This window comes from Bufo bufo, chromosome 1, assembly GCF_905171765.1.
Source record: "Bufo bufo chromosome 1, aBufBuf1.1, whole genome shotgun sequence".
NCBI classification, from domain to species: Eukaryota; Metazoa; Chordata; class Amphibia; order Anura; family Bufonidae; genus Bufo; species Bufo bufo.
In genome coordinates this window covers 195,043,739-195,065,732 of record NC_053389.1, presented here as the reverse complement: position 1 = coordinate 195,065,732, position 21,994 = coordinate 195,043,739, and the positions used below count along the sequence as shown (strand labels likewise).

The 21,994-nt window shown below is 43.0% G+C and overlaps 1 protein-coding gene across 4 annotated transcripts in view; it reads left to right on the top strand.

The window, feature by feature from the left end:
- PRRG2 (proline rich and Gla domain 2) overlaps nucleotides 1-10,505 on the top strand; it is a 54,127-nt gene extending 43,622 nt beyond the window's left edge. For 3 of the 4 annotated variants that reach the window (XM_040433973.1, XM_040433980.1, XM_040433970.1), the window contains 3 exons: nucleotides 699-831; nucleotides 4,661-4,816; nucleotides 9,093-10,505. In XM_040433973.1, the coding sequence (XP_040289907.1) occupies nucleotides 699-831; nucleotides 4,661-4,816; nucleotides 9,093-9,123 (320 nt within the window). In that variant the 3' untranslated portion in view covers nucleotides 9,124-10,505. The remainder of the gene's footprint in view (nucleotides 1-698; nucleotides 832-4,660; nucleotides 4,817-9,092) is intronic. The other variant, XM_040433978.1, reaches the window with a different exon arrangement.
- The last annotated feature ends 11,489 nt before the right edge of the window (nucleotides 10,506-21,994 follow it).

Sequence of the window (21,994 nt, the reverse complement as noted above, 5' to 3'; positions counted from 1 at the left end):
CTCTGGTTTCCTCCCACACTCCAGAAACATATTGATAAGTAAATTTGGAATTTAGATTGTGAGCCCCAGACAGGGACTGATATAAGTGATGGCAATCTCTGTGCATTGCTGTGGAATAGTTGAGCGCATTACATTAGATGATCTGCCAGGCCTGGTAACCAAAGTCATTTCAATGGAAGAGTCAGACAGGAAAAGATTTAAAGTAACATTAGACTGGTGATTAGGTGATTTGGTACATTCTCATGAAGATTTCTGGGACCCTAGTACCTGATCTACAACCTATGCCACTAGTTACTTGAAAGCTAGAAGCCGTAGAGACTGCTCTTGCAGTTTTCATGGCATAAAACCATTTGGCACTTAAGTCCTTGTAAGTCCATTGCAGAAATTGTACCCAATGAAGTGTCATAGTCTGATCTCAATAGAATACCAGACTGATGTATGAGGAGGCTTGTCCTATATAGTGCCAACATATACTGCTGTGCTGACAGAGGTTGTAGCCTTTTATGCTTGTAATGACTTATATCATGGCTTCCACATCATATAGTCCTTCCTCACATGTAGTTATGTCTGTTCTATATTTACAAGTCGGGGTACAGGATATGGTTTCCCACATACTCATTGTACTGTATACTTGTAGAGGATGTGGGCGATGGTTGATTTGAATGGCCTAATTTCTACATTTATTTCTGTGCCTGCAGGAAACTCCCCTGCTTTAGATATTGCCGGACTGGTTGCAGGACTGGTGGGAGGGTTCGTATTGCTAGTAATGATGGGCGTTCTTATCATGTACTGTGTGCGATACAGAGCCAAGGAGCGGGCAAGACATGGGAGGTAAGTGAGCACTATAAGGAAGTTGCCTGCTTCTCATAACTTCATATGGTATACTGAGCTAATAGACAACCCTCCTCCAGCTCAACCACCTCTGTGATAGCCTGCTAGCACAAACGTGAACCCTCTGCAGCTCTGCTATATCCTATATACTACAACATTTCAAGAAAGGAATATTCAATCAAACTAGGAAACAGATCTTTACAAAACTATTTTTTCCTTGGTTATGGACTAGCTGGTTCTCTAAAGCCCGCACCATTCTATATCCACTACACATCTATATCCACATTCAGGGAGCCAAATGTTGGGCCCCCTTTTGTCAGATACTTCTGGGGAACCAGGAGAGAAGAAGAGTACAGAAGGTTGTACATCAAAAAAGGTAACATCACTGCTGCTGCTGCCTCTATTGGTGATTGATCAAGTGTAGTGTCGAGTGACCTTCTGTTTTTAAGTTTGGCGTACAAGGTTTGGGTTCGGGATATCTAAGAATTTGGTTATGGATTCCGCTACCACGGACCATAACTTGTAGTCCGTGGTAGCGGAATCCATAATGGAGTTCTTAGATAACCCGAACCTTGTATGCTGAACTTGAAAACAGAAGTTCACTCATCCCTAATCAAGTGATCTTTGGGATGCCAGTAGAAAAAGGACCTCTAACAGTGATAACCATGGTAGTTTCTGCCCTTTAACAGATTTACAAACAAAATTAGAAGTAAATGAAAATAATAATTGCACAAAAAATAACCTACTCCAAAAAATGTTGCTCCCTGCCACTCACTGTCATACCGCTAGTCGAGACCCAACGACCCTAAATTGGATAGGCAATGCATGAAAAATCAGACAATGATGAATCCTAATAAAATGTTTATTTTAGGCTAAAATGGGTATTATTTTATTATTTTGACTTTCATATGGTAAGTCTAAGAAAGTATCATAAATCGTGTTTATAAAAATAAGAAGAAAAACCTGCATTGTTCAATAAAAGCAAACAAAATACACAAAAGTCATGTTTCTAGCCCAACAAAGACTACTTTCACACTAGAGTTTCTATTTAGGGTCTCAATACCGGAAAAAAAACGCTTCCGTTTTGTCCCCATTTATTGTCAATGGGGACAAAACGTAACTCAACAGAACGGAATGCTCCATTTCGTTCTCATACTGGAGAGCAAACTGCAGCATGCTGCGGTTTGCTTTCCGTCCTGGGATGCTGAGCAAAACGGATCCGTTTTCTCTGACACAATAGAAAATTGATGTGTCCCCCATTAACTTTCAATGGAGTTCATGATGGATGAAGATGGTTATATGATCAGTAACGGAAGCGTTTTTGCTGAACCCTGCCGCTAGTGTGAAAGTAGTCAAATAAGGGTTCTATTTATTAAACTAACTCTGACAGAAATGTGGTGTCTAGTACTAAAAATATCCTGGACCTGAACCAGTTAAAAGGCCATGAAACTCAAAGTAGTATAACGACTTGATATTTTATAATTTGGTTTTTGATTGAACTAAAGAGCACCTGTCAGCGTTCCTAACATATCTGTAGTAAGGGTATATTCACACACATCAGATTTGTTGCCAACATTTCTGATTGAAAAACTGTTCCACGTATAAAAAAAAAAAAAATTATAATGCTTGAGTGTATTTTTTTCTTAGAACGCTATATTGTGCTATTCCTCCCAATAATGTATGAGTAAATTGACAAATGAGTGTTAGGCCCCTTTCACACGGGCGAGAATTCCACGCGGGTGAACGCATTGCACCTGCACTGATTCCGGACCCATTCACTTCAATGGGGCTGTGCACATGAGCAGTAATTTTCACGCATCACTTGTGCGTTGCGTGAAAATCACAGCAAGCTCTATATTGTGCGTTTTTGACGCAATGCAGGCCCCATAGAAGTGAATGCGGCTGCGTGAAAATCGCAAGCATCCGCAAGCAAGTGCGGATGCGGTGTGATTTTCACACATGGTTGCTAGGTGACGATCGGGATGGGGACCCTATCTTTATTATTTTCCCTTATAACATGGTTATAAGGGAAAATAATAGCATTAGGGATGGAGGGGTTAAATATTTTTTTTTTATAAATTAAACTCACCTCATCCACTTGTTTGCGCAGCCTGGCTTCTCTTCTGTCTTCTTCTTTGAGGACCTGGGAGAAAAGGACCTTTGGTGATGTCACTGCGCTCATCACATGGTCCATCACCATGGTGATGGACCATGTGATGAGCGCAGTGACGTCACCAAAGGTCCTTACTGCTGCCTAAAAATTGTAAAGATCATAGTGTGAATGGTATTTATTTATTTTTGTAAGCTATAAAAAAAAAGCTTGGTCCACTGCAAAGGATTATTCTCATCTCCTCTTCAGCCGCTTTGAAAAAATGCTTTTTTATGAAAAATAAGAAAAAAATTTAACTATTTAACAACATGAACTATAACATTTTTTATGCATTTATCCTGCATGGTGAAACAAACAAAAAAAGAGTTCTTGTTCATCTTTCCTAAAAAAAAAAAAAAAAAATAACTGTATAAAAAGTGAAATCCAAAAAGTCTTATGAACAATAAAACTATGCCAATGAAAACCGGTAAAAAAAACAAGCCCTCACACAGCATAGTCAACTAAAAAATGTGCACAAACCCCAGACCACAAGAAGACAAACCATGGTGAAATTGCTGTTTTTTTTCACCCCCTCCCCAGAGGGAGTACAAATGACGTACAGCAACATATTGTGCACAAATAAATGAAAAATACAGGAAAGCGACCAAATAATATAAACCATTCCTATAGATTGCATCATGAAAATTAATGTTTTCTATACATTAGATGTACACCAAAATGGTGGCATTAAAATATAAAACTCGTCCCACAAAAAAAAAAACAATCCCACGTAAGGCCACGTCAGTGGAAAAATTATGGCTGTTGAAATGCAGGGATGAAAATACTAAAAACAGAAATGCAGGGGGAGATTTATCAAACTGGTGTAAAGTAGAACTGGCTTAGTTTCCTATAGCAACCAATCAGATTTCCATTTTCCAAAGGAGCTGTGGAAAATGAAAGGAGGAATCTGATTGGTTGCTATGGGCAACTAGGCCAGTTCTACTTTACACCAGTTTGATAAATCTCCCCCACAGTGTCTACCCATTAAAGGAAATGTGTCATCAAACATTTTATCTGCCAGTTAAAACCAGATAGCAGCACATCTTTTTTTGTAAACTATTTATTTTTATTTTCTGATTGCAGATTTATGTATTCTATTTTCTGAACATGGTTATGCGGGCGGCCATCTTGCCTGATCTGTTTTTAACAGAATTTAGACAGCATTAAGAAAATTGCTTTACGGCAACCCAACAGTACATAGACACAATGGTCAGGAGGGGACCTCACTGACTTCTATGGTAGAGTTTTCTAGACATGCTCTGTGCCCTGTGCAGAGGTCATTGCACAAGGAAAGAATAGATAAGCTCTGATAATCACCTATTGTGAATGGTGGATCCTGTCTTATCTATACAAAGAGGTGATATCATTACAGGCAGGATTAGAATGACAGACAAGAAGGTAACTGCAGTAAAGTGTAATATTAGGCTTAGTGGCCAGTACGAAAACTGCAGGATTTAATGTTTTTTAAATCTAGATATTGACATGGAAAATTAAAAATGACCATTAAAAATTATTTAAAAATATGTTAAACATAAAAACGTGATTTAAACAATAGGTCATTTTCTGATGACACAACCCCTTTTAAGGGGTAAAGTTTTACACCAGCTTTTGCAAAAAAAAAAAAATAATTCTTAATTCGTATTGTTTGACAGTCTCATTTAATTCTACTTTTGTTTTCAGGGCTCCCGTACACCTCACTAGTAATACTCCACTTCCTGAAGCACTTCCTCTGAACCAGCCGCCATTACCTGATCCCACCGCCCCAGGGTTGCCATCCTATGAAGAGGCGTTGGAGGCATCGGGCACATATGATGCTCCCCCTCCACCTTATCACAGGTATTTAAACTCATGGTAAACTTCAGTGTTGCATGGCATCGCACCAGCTGCCCTGTTTTACAAACTACTTCACCAGGATTTATGCTAAAGGGGTTGTCCAGTTTATGGTAACTTTTAGAAAGGTACTGGCAGCAGTCAGTTTACTAATAGGCTGTGATCAGAGCATGTCCATTGCTGTCTACTTCTGTGCAGCATTGGACCCCTTGTGCTGACAGCCAGTTCCTGTGTAAGCATAATGATTCTTCCCCCAACATGGCAACTGATGGACGGGAAGGTGACTAGACCCGTCCATCAACAATCTACTGGTTGCCCATGCCACACACACTGTTATTCTGTGGAGGCTGCTGATGCACCGGTCTATCACCAGCCATGTCAGGGGAAGGGTCTTTATGTTTACAGAGGAATAAGCTGTCAGCACAAGGGGTCCGATGCTGCACAGATGTGGACAGCAATGGACATGCTCCGATCACAGCCTAGTCGTAAACTGCTTCCAGCACCTTTCTAAAAGTTTCCATAAACTGGCCAGCCCCTTTAACTTTTCAGCTCCGTCTCACTTGTATAGGAGATATGGAAACAGTATAGGACGGGTAAGGCTACTTTCACACCTGCGTTAGGTGCGGATCCGTCTGGTATCTGCACAGACGGATCCGCACCTATAATGCAAACGCTTAGATCCGTTCAGAACGGATCCGTTTGCATTACCATGAACAAAAAAAAAAAATAATAATAATATTTTTTTTTTTTGTTCATGATAATGCAAACGGATCCGTTTTGACTTTACATTGAAAGTCAATGGGGGACGGATCCGTTTGAAGATTGAGCTATATTGTGTCAACTTCAAACGGATCCGTCCCCATTGACTTACATTGTAAGTCTGGACGGATCAGTTTGCCTCCGCACGGCCAGGCGGACACCCGAACGCTGCAAGCTGCGTTCAGGGGTCCGCCTGCTGAGCGGAGGACAAACGGTGCCAAACTGATGCATTCTGAGCGGATCCGCATCCACTCAGAATGCATTAGGGCTGGACGGATCTGTTCGGGGCCGCTTGTGAGAGCCTTAGTAACATAGTAACATAGTAACATAGTACATAAGGCCGAAAAAAGACATTTGTCCATCCAGTTCGGCCTGTCATCCTACAAGTTGATCCAGAGGAAGGCAAAAAAACCCTGTGAGGTAGAAGCCAATTTTCCTCACTTTAGGGGAATAAAAAATTCCTTCCCGACTCCAATCAGGCAATCAGAAAACTCCCTGGATCAACGACCCCTCTCTAGTAGCTATAGCCTGTAATATTATTACACTCCAGAAATACATCCAGGCCCCTCTTGAATTCCTTTATTGTACTCACCATCACCACCTCCTCAGGCAGAGAGTTCCATAGTCTCACTGCTCTTACCGTAAAGAACCCTTTTCTATGTTTGTGTACAAACCTTCTTTCCTCCAAACGCAGAGGATGTCCCCTCGTCACAGTCACAGTCCTGGGGATAAATAGATGATGGGATAGATCTCTGTACTGCCCCCTGATATATTTATACATAGTAATTAGATCTCCCCTCAGTCGTCTTTTTTCTAACGTGAATAACCCTAATTTTGATAATCTTTCAGGATACTGTAGTTGCCCCATTCCAGTTATTACTTTAGTTGCCCTCCTCTGGACCCTCTCCAGCTCTGCTATGTCTGCCTTGTTTACAGGAGCCCAGAACTGTACACAGTACTCCATGTGTGGTCTGACCAGTGATTTGTAAAGTAGTAGGAATATGTTCTCATCACGGGCATCTATGCCCCTTTTGATGCAACCCATTATCTTATTGGCCTTGGCAGCCGCTGCCTGACACTGTTTTTTGCAGCTTAGTTTGCTGTTTATTAAAATTCCTAGATCCTTTTCCATGTCAGTGTTACCGAGTGTTTTACCATTTAGTATGTACGGGTGACTTGCATTATTCCTTCCCATGTGCATAACTTTACATTTCTCAGTGTTAAACCTCATCTGCCACTTATCTGCCCAAGCCTCCAATCTATCCAGATCCCTCTGTAGTAGTATACTGTCCTCTTCAGTGTTAATTACTTTACACAGTTTAGTGTCATCTGCGAAAATTGATATTTTACTATGCAAGCCTTCTACAAGATCATTAATAAATATATTGAAGAGAATAGGGCCCAATACTGACCCCTGAGGTACTCCACTAGTGACAGTGACCCAATCTGAGTATGTACCGTTAATAACCACCCTCTGTTTTCTATCATTGAGCCAGTTACTTACCCACTTACAGACGTTTTCTCCGAGTCCGAGCATTCTCATTTAATATACTAACCTTTTATGAGGTACAGTGTCAAATGCTTTGGAGAAGTCCAGATACACGACATCCATTGATTCGCCGCTGTCAAGTCTAGTACTTACCTCCTCATAGAAACTGATTAAATTAGTTTGACATGACCGATCCCTCACGAAGCCATGCTGATATGGCGTTATTTGCTTATTTCCCATAAGATGCTCTAACATAGCATCTCTCAGAAAACCTTCAAACAGTTTACCCACAACAGATGTTAAACTTACCGGCCTATAGTTTCCAGGCTCTGTTTTTGGACCCTTTTTGAATATTGGCACCACATTTGCCATGCGCCAATCCTGTGGGACATTCCCTGTCAGTACAGAGTCCGCAAATATCAGAAATAAGGGTCTGGCTATGACATTACTTAATTCCCTTAGGATACGGGGGTGTATGCCATCCGGTCCTGGCGATTTGTCTATTTTGATTTTTTTAAGTCGCTGTTGTACTTCTTCCTGGGTCAGACAGGACACTTTTAATGGCGAATTTATTTCAGCATTCAGCATTTCATCTGACAGTTTATTTTCCTCAGTGAATACATTGGAGAAAAAAATATTTAACAGCTTTGCTTTCTCCTCGTCGCTCTCTGCGACTCCCCCCTCATTACTCTTTAAAGGGCCGACACCTTCAGATTTATACTTTTTAACATTTATATAATTGAAGAACATTTTAGGGTTAGTTTTACTCTGTTTGGCAATTAATCTCTCGGTCTCTAGTTTGGCCGCTTTTATTTGTTTTTTACATGTTCTGTTTTTTTCCTTATAGTTTTTCAGTGCTTCCGTGCTACCCTCCTGTTTTAGGGTTTTATATGCTTTCTTTTTGTCATTTATTGCTTTCTTTACAGTTCTGTTTATCCACATTGGTTTCTTTTTGTTCCTTAACCTTTTATTCCCATACGGTATGTACCTCTCACAATGAGATTTTAGGATGTTTTTAAAGATATCCCATTTTTTGGCTGTATTTTTATTTTTGAGGACTTTGTCCCAGTTAGTTAGGCCTATGGCCTCTCTTAGTTGGCTAAATTTAGCTTTTTTGAAGTTTGGTATTTTTGTTTCTCCCTGTAGAAACGCTCTTTTGAATGATAATTGGAAGGTTATTACTTTATGGTCACTATTTCCCAGGTGTCCCCCAACCTGCACGTCTGTTGTTCTGTCAGGTCTATTGGTTAATATTAAGTCCAGTATGGCCGTCCCTCTAGTCGGGTCCTGAACCAGTTGGGAGAGATAATGGTCTTTGGTTATTGCCAAGAATCTGTTTCCTTTATGAGATATACAAGTTTCAGTTTCCCAGTCTATATCTGGGTAGTTGAAGTCCCCCATAATAACCACCTCATTATGATTTGCCGCCTTGTCTATCTCGTTTAGTAGTAGATTTTCTGTGGACTCTGGTATATTAGGTGGTTTATAGTAGACTCCTATTAGTAATTTATTGTTGTTTTTAGCTCCATGTATCTCAAACGGAACTCACAAGCGGAGCCCCGAACGCTAGTGTGAAAGTAGCCTAACTCAGCCATTTCCGTAGTCCCGACCACCCCTGACCTTCGCACTTAGGCCTCATGCACACGACCGTTGTTTTGGTCCGCATCCAAGCTGCAGTGTTTGCGGCTTGGATGCGGACCCATTCACTTCAATGGGGCCGCAAAAGATGCACACTCCGTGTGCTTTCCGCATCCGTTGCTCCGTTCCGTGGTCTGCAAAAAAATAAAAATATAACCTGTGCTATTTTTGTCCGTTTTGTGGACAAGAATAGGCAGTTATATTAATGGCTGTCCGTGCCGTTCCGCAAATTGCGGAACGCACACGGATGCCATACGCAATTTGCGGACCGCAGAACACACAACGGCTAGGAGGCAGGAGAAGTTCAGGGGGCCTGTTCTGAGACGGAAGGAATACGCCTTTAGTTTTGAATATCTATTATATTATTTACTCATTTTGCTATTTCTTCTTACACAGAGGTTCAGCCAGATCAAATCAACCCAGCTGAGGTTTCAGAGTCAACATGATGTCTTGTTTTTTTGTCTCTGTATGAATGGTGTGTGATTTCAGAGGAGGACTTTTTTTTTTGGAGCAAAATACTTTATCCAGGGATTTTATTAACACTACTGAAATAAACCGTTACCAAAGAGAAGACCACTGAACCGGCATGGAGGATTTTATTAATGTTTACGCTCTACTGGAAGAGATCGCTTTGTTCAGACCCCAGGACATGGTCGCGGTAGCTGATGTTGTAATTAACTATGAGCTTGTTATCCATTTCGCAGACACAGGACTGCTCTGCAGAAGCCGATTTACTAGAAGACGAGAATTGGTGTAATTCTGTCCCTCTCTTTGGACTGGAATATTTTGTGTAATCAATGAAAAATGTAAAATTACAGGGATGTCCTATGAGGGAAGACTCTTCAGTAATGCTGACCAAAAACGCTGTGAAAATTCACATTTTCCAGCAGGGATTTTTTGTGCCTGGTCGCTTACCATTTAGTTCAGATCCACTGGATATTTTAAGGGTAATTGCTATGACTACACAACAATATCCAACAGTGCTACAGACTCCTGAGGAAATTCCATTCAATCCGTGACAACGTGACTTCACAAGTCATTCTCCGTCTCTGGAAGGCATCGGTTCTTTCTCTTCTAAGGCCTTACAGTTTACACTCAAGGCAATGCAATGTCAGCCACGTCACCAGAAAGAGGGATTTAAGACTTGATAAAAAAAAAAACATGCTGTGAATACCTATTGGGCGGTGGGATGAGTACACCTACGCACCGCTCACTTGGGCTTTTTAAATATATAAAAGAACAGTTGACAAGATAGGATCTCTTCAACTTACGTGGAGCAGATATTTTACTTGGGTTCAGATTTGCAATGATATACTGTAGTTCTATATGGTTTTTTTTCCCCACAGAAATATCGGTATGAGCAAGTTACTCCATTCCTGAAAGGCATAGTAAGATGGGTTGTGTGTTTCAGTGGAGGCTGCCATTTTGTTGACTGAAACTACATGGGACGCATTAGGCAACAATGGCTGCCTCCACAGAGTTGTATTAAGTTATAACCCACAATGTCAGGTTTGTTCTATTACACAAGTGTTTCTGCCGGGGGTGAAGATGATATATTTACTGGGCAGGGCAGGAGACCCACCGTTTTACGGACTGTTTCATAGGCTGTCGATGTATCGGCACAGTCGTGTGACACAGACTGCAGGGTGGTGATTGGTCTCTGGATCTTGCTTTCATATGCCACTGAGTGCCTTTCTTAATTGTGGCATGTGGAAAGGGGTGTCTTTTGGACAGAATTTTTTTTCCTTCTTGTATTAGAAACACATTTCACTGAAAAGTTGCCTTAATTAAATTTGTATTTTTAAATAAAGATAATTTGTTAAGAAGGTTTAACCTTGTGGGCTGTTATTTAAAAAAAAAAAAATCGCTAATTTGGTACAAAGGCAATTTGTGCAAACATTTTATGACTTACTGAGGGAGATTTATCAAAATTGGTGCTGTGAATTGACCCGTGGCAACCAAGCAGATGCATCCTTTCATTTTCTAAAGGTGCTCTGAAAAATGAAAGGTCAAATCTGATGTTTCTATGGGCTATCTGTGATCTCTTCAAGGAGCTGATCAGCAGGGGTGCTGGGTGTCGGACCCCCGCCGCTCTGGTATTGATGACCTATCCCGAGCATAGGTCATCAATATGAGAAAACCTGACAACCCCTTTAATAACTGGTCGGATCTTCCTCCAGCAGGATTTTTTTCTATTTAGGACGTGTGACACAACAATATTTAGTAAATGACCCCCATATGTAGTATACAGGCTGAAGTGTTGTGAATTTGTTATGTACCGACCTACTTCCCCAGGTCCCAGTATATCATGGGAATAAGGTGGTATGAAACTGTGATCCATTTTAAATCAGAATGTAGACGGGCACAGATATAGATGCTCCCCTGGCTTTGCTAAAGGGATTGTCCCCAAAAAAGATATATAAAATGTGTGTTGTAAAGCAAGGTTTTTAATTAGTTCCTCCCCTTTAACGTCATGAAGTTATTTAGTGATGTCTATACCTGCCACATTCCTGCAGTATGAGGTAACTATACATGCATACTGACCTTTTTTTTTTTTTTTTTTAACATGAAATTTTTATTAAATTTTTTCAAAATATTTAAGAATAATGACATCAGTACAAATCAAGTGTTGATTACATACTGACCTTTAAGTGGGGCTAGGAGGGGCCACGAGAGCAGAGAACACTTACGGTAGTTTTGGAACAGAGCTCAGCTCCATTGAAGACATCATCAGGGTAAGGCTACTTTCACACTAGCGTTCGGAGCGGATCCGTCTGATGTTTCATCAGACGGATCCGCTCCGATAATGCAGACGTTCGCATCCGTTCAGAACGGATGCGTCTGCATTAAAACTTAGAAAATTTTCTAAGTGTGAAAGTTGTCTGAGCGGATCCGTTCAGACTTTACATTGAAAGTCAATGGGGAACGGATCCGCTTGAAGATTGAGCCATATTGTGTCATCTTCAAGCGGATCCGTCCCCATTGACTTACATTGTAAGTCTGGACGGATCCGCTCGCCTCCGCACGGCCAGGCGGACACCCGAACGCTGCAAGCAGCGTTCAGGTGTCCGCTCACTGAGCGGAGCGGAGGCTGAACGCTGGCAGGCGGATGCATTCTCAGTGGATCCGCCTCCACTGAGAATGCATTGGGGCCAGACGGATGCGTTCGGGGCCGCTCGTGAGCCCCTTCAAACGGTGCGCACGAGCGGACACCCGAACGCTAGTGTGAAAGTAGCCTAAGATGTCTTGCTACCATCACTTCTCTTTGTATCATATGAGCGTCAGCCGAGTGCCATGTTGGGCGCTGGTAGATGGAATCCGCCCATTTGTTGACGACTCGCGATAATATGTATGTGTGTGTGTGTGTATATATTAGTGCTGTGAAGAAAAAGTATTTGCCCCTTACAGATTTCTTTTGTTTTTGCACATTTGTCACACTTAAAGAGAACCTTTCATCTGTTTTACTTATAGGAGCTAAATACCTGTACTTGCTGATGTTGCCACACATTTTTATTTTTTATTTTTTTTAAACATCGCTCCTACGCCCCTTCTGAAGTTTTCACGCTCAGTATGTAAATACTGAGCATCGGTACAGGGAGGAGGAGACGCCAGGGTTTCTCAATGGGCGTCTCCTTCTCCCTGGCTGTGCCACGATCCAATAGCTTCGGAAAAACCTCCCTGGCTGTGACGCTCTCCGATGTGATTGGATCGCGGCACAGCCAGGGAGAAGGAGACGCCCATTGAGAAACCCTGGCGTCTCCTCCTCCCTGTACCGATTCTCAGTATTTACATACTGAGCGTGAAAACTTCAGGAGGGCGCATCGGGGCGTAGGAGTGATGTTTAAAAAATAAATAAATGTGTGGCAGCATCAGCAAGTACAGGTATTTAGCTCCTATAAGTAAAACAGATGAAAGGTCCTCTTTAAGTTTTTCAGATTATCAAACACATTTGAAAATCAGACAAAGACAACCTGGGTAAGTACAAAAAATGCAGTTTTTAAATGATGATTTCATTTATTAAGGAGGAATTTTGGCCCACTTTTCTTTGCAAAATAGTTTTAATTTAGCCATATTGGAGGGTTTTCGAGCATGAACGGCCTGTTTAAGGTCATGCCACAGCATCTCAATCAGATTTCAGTCCGGAATTTGACTAGGCCACTCATAAACCTTCATTTTGTTTATTTCAGCCATTCAGAAGTGGACTTGCTGGTGTGCTTCACATCATTGTTCTGCTGCAGAACCCAAGTACTCCTCAGCTTAAGGTCATGAACTGATGGCTGAACATTGTCCTTCAGGATTTTCTGGTAGAGACTAAGAGCAGAATTCATGCTTCCATCAATAACAGCAAGTCATGCAGGTCCTGAAGCAGCAAAGCAGCCCCAGACATCACACTACCACCACCATGTTTGACTGTCGGTATGAGGTTCTTTTTCTGAAATCCTGTGTTAGTTTTACGCCAGATATAACGGGACTCCCGCCTTCCAAAAAGTTCCACTTTTGTCTCGTTAGTCCACAGAATATTTTCCCAAAAAGCTTGAGAAATATTGAGATGTTTTTTGGCAAATGTGAGAGGGCCCTTTGTGTTCTTTTTGGTCAGCAGTGTTTTTTTCGCCTTGGAACTCTCCCATGGATACCATTTTTGCCCAGTCTCTTTCTTATTGTTGAATCATAAACACTGACCTTAACTGAGGCAGGTTAGGCTACTTTCACACTCGCGTTTGGAGTGGATCCGTCATGGATCTGCACAAACACTTCCGTTCAGATAATACAACCACATGCATCCGTTCAAAACGGATCTGTTTGTATTATCTGTAACCTAGCCAAAGCGGATCCGTCTTGAACACCATTCAAAGTCATTGGGATACGGATCCGTTCTATTGTGCCATATTGTGTCAGTGAAAACGGATCCGTCCCCATTGACTTGCGTTGTGTGTCAGGACGGATCCGTTTGCCTCTGCATCGTCAGGCGGACACCGCTTGTGAGAGCCCTGAAACGGATCTCACAAACGGAAACCAAAACGCCAGTGTGAAAGTAGCCTTAGGCCTATATTGCTTTAGATGTTTTTCTGAGTTCTTTTGTGACCTCCTAGATGAGTCATCGATGCGCTCTTGTAGTAATTTTGATAGGTCGGCCACCCCTGGGAAGGTTCACCACTGATCCATGTTTTCCCCATTTGCTGGTATTAGCTCTCACTGTGGTTTGCCGGAGTCCCAAAGCCTTAGAAATAGCTTTGTAACCTTTTCCAGACTGATGTCAATTACTTTCTTTCTTGAATTTCTTCAGATTGGGCCATGATGTGTTGCTTTTTGAGATCTTTTTGCCTACCTAATGTTGTTAGACAGGTTCTATTTAACTTTTATTCACATTGCACTTTGCACTTGCACTTTATGATTCATAATTGTATTCTATTTCTTATATAATTTTTGGATTTGTATTTTCATATGATGTGTGTTATTGTTCACTTTTTTGGTGCACTGTCACTTTAAGGCACTATTAACATCATACACGATACAGTAGTAAAGAGTGTGCATCGCATTTTATTTTTTGGTCTCTCTGATATATTATAGTTGAGCATTTGTTCCTTATGGATCAATATCTCCATCCATATTTAGGTTATGAGCAGTGGCGTAACTAGAGTGTTATGGGCTCCAGTGCAAACTTTGGATCGGGCCCATTTTTACAAAGAGGCGGCAGATTTTCTTTACACTAAGGGCTCTTTCACACGAGCGGATGCCGTGCGGGTAATCCGCTGCATAATAGAGAGCCAAGCCCTGTTCCAGACAGCAGAGACACTGAGCAGTAACATGATTGATAATGCTCCGTGCCTCTCTGTGATCTTTTTACTACAAAATCACAGTGAGATAAAGTTGTCACCGTGATTTTGTAGTAAAAAGATCACAGAGAGCCATGGAGCATTATCAATCATGTTAATGCTCCTAGTCTCTGCTGTCCAGAATGGGGCTTGGCTCGCTTTCACGCAGTGGATTACCTGCACAGGATCCGCTTGTGTTAGGCTGCGTTCACACGGGCGAGTATTCCGCGCGGGTGCAATGCGGTAGGTGAACGTATTGCACCCGCACTGAATCCTGACCCTTTCATTTCTATGGGGCTGTTCACATGAGCAGTGATTTTCACGCATCACTTGTGCGTTGCGTGAAAATCGCAGCATGCTCTATATTCTGCGTTTTTCACGCAACGCAGGCCCCATAGAAGTGAATGGGGTTGCGTGAAAATCGCAAGCATCCGCAAGCAAGTGCGGATGCGGTGCGATTTTCACGCATGGTTGCTAGGTGACAGTCTATTCACTATATTATTTTCCCTTATAACATGGTTATAAGGGAAAATAATAGCATTCTGAAAACAGAATGCATAGTAGGTGATCAATTGAGGGTTAAAAAAAATTAAAAAAATTAACTCACCTTCTCCTCTTGTTCGCGTAGTTCTCCCGGTCTTTAGTTCTTTAAAAGATGAACTATGGGCTAAAGGACCTTTGGTGACGTCAGATCACATGCTCCAATCACATGGTCCATCACCGCGTGATGGACCATGTGATTGGAGCATGTGATCTGACGTCACCAAAGGTCCTTTAGCCCATAGTTTATCTTTTAAAGAACTAAAGACCGGGAGAACTACGCGAACAAGAGGAGAAGGTGAGTTAATTTTTTTAATTTTTTTTAACCCTCAATTGATCACCTACTATGCATTCTGTTTTCAGAATGCTATTATTTTCCCTTATAACCATGTTATAAGGGAAAATAATAACATCTACACAACACCGAACCCAAACCTGAACTTCTGTGAAGAAGTTCGGGTCTGGGTACCACAGTCGGTTTTTTATCACGCGCGTGCAAAACACATTGCACCTGCGCGATAAAAACTGAACATCGAAACGCAATCGCAGTCAAAACTGACTGCAATTGCATTCCAACTCGCGCGGGTTTGCCGCAACACACCGGGACGCATCCGAAACTAATCCGGACATGCTCGTGTGAACCCAGCCTTAAAGAGCCCTAAGCCCAATGCATGGATACACTCACCCAATCCTAATAAAATCTGGTACTACCTCATCCAGGGTGTCGCTGGTGTCGGCGTGATGTCCGCTGGATCCAGAACAAGGACCCTGTGGTGATAGAGGCAAAAAATAATAATCACATAAGGAAGGGATGGTGACTGCCCCTCTGAAATCACCAGCAGGGGGCGCTGTGCTGGCCTGTAAGACAGAGCAATGCCAATGTATAGCAGGGTAATCTAGGATATTTCCCCTAAATTCTACTACACAGTACTAATGCCCACATTGTGGCCACTTACAGTACTAATGCCCACCTTGTTGTCCCTTCAAAATAGTTATGTCCTCCTTGTGGCCCCTCACAGCAGTTATGCCCACCTATGATCTTGTCACAGTAGTTATGCCTACTTTTGTGCCTCCCTCACAGTCGTTATAGCCAGATATGTGCCCCCTCACAGTGGTTATGCCAGATATGTGCCCCCTCACAGTGGTTATGCCAGATATGTGCCCCCTCACAGTGATTATGCCAGATATGTGCCCCCTCACAGTGGTTATGCCAGATATGTGCCCCCTCACAGTAGTTATACCCAGATATGTGCCCCTCACAGTGGTTATGCTCTTTTGTGCCCCCTCACTGTAGTTGTTGCCCCCTTTTTCCATCTTTATGGAGAAGACAAAAAAAAAAAACACATACTTACCCTCTTCCCTGATGACGCGCTCCCACACTCACATCGCGCGATGTGCAGCCTGCAGGGGGAGCGCCTGAGCTCTGAAGAACAGTGAAGCAGGGAGCGAAGAGGTCTCCCTGCTTCACTCTGGAAACAAACAACCCAGCAGTAACAAGAATTGCCGGGCCGGGTGAGTGCGGCTTCCCTCCTCCCCTCCTTGCCTCTGTGCCCACTCATGTTTGAAGAGCGCTCTGACGGGGTCTGGCATTGTCACTGTAGTTCATGCCGGCCCCGTCAGAGTGCTCCCATTACACGTAAATGCAACGGGCCACCTCTCCCCGCCGGGCCCGGTCATGGTCGCACCCTCTGTGACCGCGATCGTTACGCCCCTGGTTATGAGGGTTATGCCCAGCGTTAAATTTTAATTTGTTTATTGGTTTCTGTAGTAACGGAATTATGTGCGCCAGATAGGTTGGTGGAGCGCGTCACTAGGGTGCTCTTGGTGGCTGCGTCACGTGGAGGCGCCGTGTTAGTCCTTTGAGAGCAGACTGGATCGCTGATGGAGGCGTGGCTTGCGGTCCACTGCTCCCTCTGATGCTGCTGCGATGACGCGGCACGCATCACCCAGTGATTACGCGGCAGGTACATACCACCTATGTTCAATTCCTTTTGGGTACCAAAGTCTGATATACAGTATAATGACGCCATGTGTATGTTTGACCTCCTGACGCAGCTACTAGAGCGAAATGCGCGTCAAGGCATTTACCTGGCTACACTACAGCTCTCTTCCCCTGATCACGTCTACAGGTGAGCCCAGCAGGGGCTAATATTTTTAGATTTGCTTGATTATTTTTCCAGCCTTTATCATTATGGGACATCCCTCTATGCTTGGTTATATATTACTCTCATTTAATATCTGGTCTCACCTGTTATCCCCTTTTTCTTTGGGGCATGTAATACATTCTTTTCAGGGGCAATAGGGCTGTAGGCCTGTGTTTCCATACATCATTTAAGGTCATTGTCACCTATTTCTGACATTGTTATCCCCGACTCAATGTGTTTTTATATTTTGTTTCTGATTTTTGTGTAATAAAATTGATATTTTTTTATATTTTTGAGGTATGTTTTTCTTGTTCCTGTTCAGAGAACATATCTGTAGGCTATATAGTGTGTACATGCTCTTATACAGTATTAGCTGAGGCTTGTTTGTTTTTTCTATTGAAAGGGAACTTGTCAGCTCTGAAACACCCCCTGAACTAGAGTAAGAGGTGTATAGTGTAAGTGATGCTGAATTCGATTATGTAAGTCTTATCTTCATACTCCCTTTCATTTGGCCACTTGGTGTAGCTTGTTAAATTGAACTCCGCTTTCTAAAAAAAATTAAAAAATAATTATATATGGCATTTACCTGGCTACACTACAGCTGTATGTGTGTGTGTGTGTATATATATATATATATATATATATATATATATATATATATATATATATATATATATACACACACTCACCTAAAGAATTATTAGGAACACCATACTAATACGGTGTTGGACCCCCTTTTGCCTTCAGAACTGCCTTAATTCTACGTGGCATTGATTCAACAAGGTGCTGATAGCATTCTTTAGAAATGTTGGCCCATATTGATAGGATAGCATCTTGCAGTTGATGGAGGTTTGAAGGATGCACATCCAGGGCACTCTCCGCTGCCACCAATGATAGGGGGGGAGATTTTAATTAGATGAGGGAGGGAGGGGGGGCCCACTGGCCACCAATGAATCTACAGTACTACAGTGGAGGGAGGGGGGGCCGGCCGCACTGGCCACCAATGTGTTAACTACAGGGGAGGGAGGGGGGGCCGGCCGCACTGGCCACCAATGTGTTAACTACAGGGAAGGGAGGGGGGCCGGCCGCACTGGCCACCAATGTGTTAACTACAGGGGAGGGGGGGGGGGGCCGGCCGCACTGGCCACCAATGAGTTAAATACAGGGGGGGTCTGCCCCCTGCTGCCCCCTGCTGCCTGGCAGCACCTGCCAGGCAGCAGGGGGCAGTCATGTACACAGTTATTTTAGTATATTCTAACCTGAAGCGTCCCCATCACCATGGGAACGTCTCTGTGTTAGAATATACTGTCAGATCTGAGTTTCACGATCTAACTCAAATCCGATGGTATATTCTAACATAGAGGCGTTCCCATGGTGATGGGGATGCTTCAAGTTAAAATATACCATCGGATTGGAGAAAACTCCGATCCGATGGTATAAAAGGGACTCCTGACTTTACATTGAAAGTCAATGGGGGACGGATCCGTTTGCAATTGCACCATATTGTGTCAACGTCAAACGGATCCGTCCCCATTGACTTGCATTGTAATTCAGGAGGGATCCGTTTGGCTCCGCACGGCCAGGCGGACACCAAAACGACTTTTTTTTCATGTCTGTGGATCCTCCAAAAATCAAGGAAGACCCACGGACAAAAAAAATATTACGGACACCGTTTTTGCGGACCTTGAAAAAAAACGGTCGTGTGCATGAGGCCTTAGCCTCATTCACATATCAGTGTTTTGGTCAGTGATTTCCATCAGTGATTGTGAGCCAAAGCCAGGATTGGAGCCTCCACAGACATAAGGTATAAGGGGAAGATCTGCACCTGTTCTGTGTTTAGAACCGCACCTGGTTTTGGCTCAAATGTAAATCACTGACCAAACCACTGACTTGTGAATGAGGCCTTTCCCTGGAAGTGGCACCTCAGCCACCCTACATTGGTGGGAGTATCTTGACCTTAAAGACGACAATAGGGTTGTTCTTATCACAGCAATTCCTAAAACTGCTTCTACAGTACCAGCTGTGTCAAACACACACCCAAAAAAGAAACTATGAAATTAATATGTTCAAGTCAATGCATGGGCGTAACTATAGGGGAAGCAGCTGCTTTGGGGCCCTGACCCAGAAGGGGGCCCATCCAGGAGGAGGAGGACTAAAATTTGTCAGGGCCCCCTCAACAGTATTACACAATGAAATTATATACAGTGACAGCATAGACAGTGTAGAAAACGGATGGAAAAGCTGCCGGGCCTGGTCTGAGAGAGCGATCTTTTACTAGCCACAAAAATGGGGCGGCATGAATGGAAGGGGTTGTGAAAATATTACTGGGGAAGAAGGGCCCCATTCAAAAATTTGATGTGGGGACCGGTAATTTCTAGCTACGCCACTGAGTCAATGGGTGAAATGAACCTATCCTGACAAATACAGCTAATTGTGTTAATGATGATGTAAAATAATTTTGGATTGATGAAGAAAAATAATAATCAGATCACCCATCTTATAAAGACTATATAATAACATATACTATCTAGGCTAAAGATCAGCACTGCTCATATGCGCCTATAACACATCCATATTCCAAACTGCCTGAAGCATCCCGCAGGCTGTGACCATGCTATGTGTCTGCTGGCCATGTCCACAGCTCATAGGAAGACAAACGTATGGGTTTCTATGTGCACATTCTAGAACGCTGCACATACAGAAAACACCAAAGAAAATGCCTTCCCCTATCTGTAGCATGCACACAGTACACACATTGTAGCAAAGAAGGTCTCTGGCTTGATCTCTGCGGAAGATAGTTGATGAACTGATTAGCTAATCAGCAATTACATATTCTTCTTTACTTATCGTGCATGTCATTAAATCCAACCTAAACTAGTGCTAATCATTTCATTAGAAATGGAGATTGTATGTGCCATTAGTAAGTCTGAATTTCAATAGTGTATCGGAAAGAATAAGCAGATGTCGTATAGAGCACTCTTGATATACACTATGGGGGACCTATTTGTCTTGTGTTTAAAGGGAACCTGTCAACCGGATTTTGGGTATAGAACTAAGGACATGGGTTGCTAGATGGCCGCTAGCACATCCGCAATATCCAGTCCCCATAGCTCTGTGTGCTTTTATTGTGTCATGTAAACGAGGCAAAGGCGCCCTTCCAATAAGAGATACCTGAAGCAGTTTGCTAAGGAAGAGTGATCCAAAATTCCGGGTGAGAGGTGTCAGAAGCTTATTGATGGTTATAGGAAGCAACGGATTTCAGTTATTTTTTCCAAAGGGTATGCAACCAAATATTAAGTTAAGGGTGCCAATAATTTTGCCCAGCCCATTTTTGGAGTTTGTTGTGACATTATGTCCAATTAGCTTTTTTCCTCCCTTTTTTGGTTTTGTTCCAATACACACAAAGGGAATAAACACATCTATAGCAAAACATGTGTTACTGCAATACTTTTCTGTGAGAAGTACTTAATTTTCTTGAAAATTTTCAGGGGTGCCAACATTTACGGCCATGACTGTATATAGTAGGGTTTTGCTATATATATATATATATATAATATATATATATATAATCTCTATCATGTTGTGGGGTTTCGCTCTTGTAGATAGGGTAAGCGGGCTCAGTACAGAGGCAAAATACAAGTTCTTAACTCAAAACATCAGTGTTTATTCACACTTGAGACAATTGCACAAAACAGCACGTAACTTTGCAGTCTTGGTGTTAATTCACACACAATGGAAAGTTCATATAACACAAGTCCCCTTGCTGGCAGTTCTGCCTCCAGTAGTCCACAGCAGGCTTTAGGGGACCTGTTTCCCCAGCATGCGGCTCTCAGCCCTCCAGCGGGGCACAAAGCCTCAGATCCCAAAAACAGAGACATCTCTGCTGAGCCCAGCTTCCTATTTAAGGATAGCCAAGTGCTGCCAAAACCCGGACCGGCACTTAAACTCCGGTCCGGTATTTGACCTCACCTGGCTGGAAACCAGCTGCACATGCTGGGAGGAAAATACCTGCCTTGCCAGACACAACCCCTTACTGTGTCACATACCCTCGCCCCCCTTTGTTCAACCCTGAGGGGGTGGACACACGCCAGACAATGCACCAGGGACATGGCATCCGCGTTTCCCTGCACCCGGCCTGCTTTGTGTTCTACAGAGAACTTAAAGTTCTGAAGAGACAAAAACCATCTGGTGACCCGGGCATTCCTGTCTTTGGCCTGGCTCATCCACTTGAGGGGAGTGGTCGGTCACCAGGCGGAACTTTCTCCCCAACAAATAGTAGCGTCGAGACTTGAGTGCCCACTTGATAGCCAGGCACTCTCTCTCTCCACTATACTGTACCTGGTTTTGGCTGGGGTGAGCTTGCAGCTTAGGAAGACAATGGGATTCTCCTCCCCGTTGACTTCCTGAGACAGTACAGCACCAAGGCCTATTTCGGAGTCATCTGTTTGTACCACGAACTCCCTCTTTAAGTCGGGCGTCACCAAAACAAGGGACCCGCACAGGGCTGACTTCAAAGCGGAGAAAGCCTCTTCCGCCCGATCATCCCAGCGAACTATTTTTGACTTGTGTCCCATCAAAAAGAGACCTGTCAAGGGCGCGGAAAGAGTAGCAAAGTGGGGAACAAACCTCATGTAATAGCCCACCATTCCCAGGAATGACTTTATTTGCCTAGTGGTGACAGGTTGGGGCCAATTCCATATCACCTGTATTTTGTAAACTTGGGGTTTGATAACTCTGCACCCAATGACATACCCCAGGTACTTAGTCTCTTCTAACCCTATCGCACATTTAGCGGTTAGGC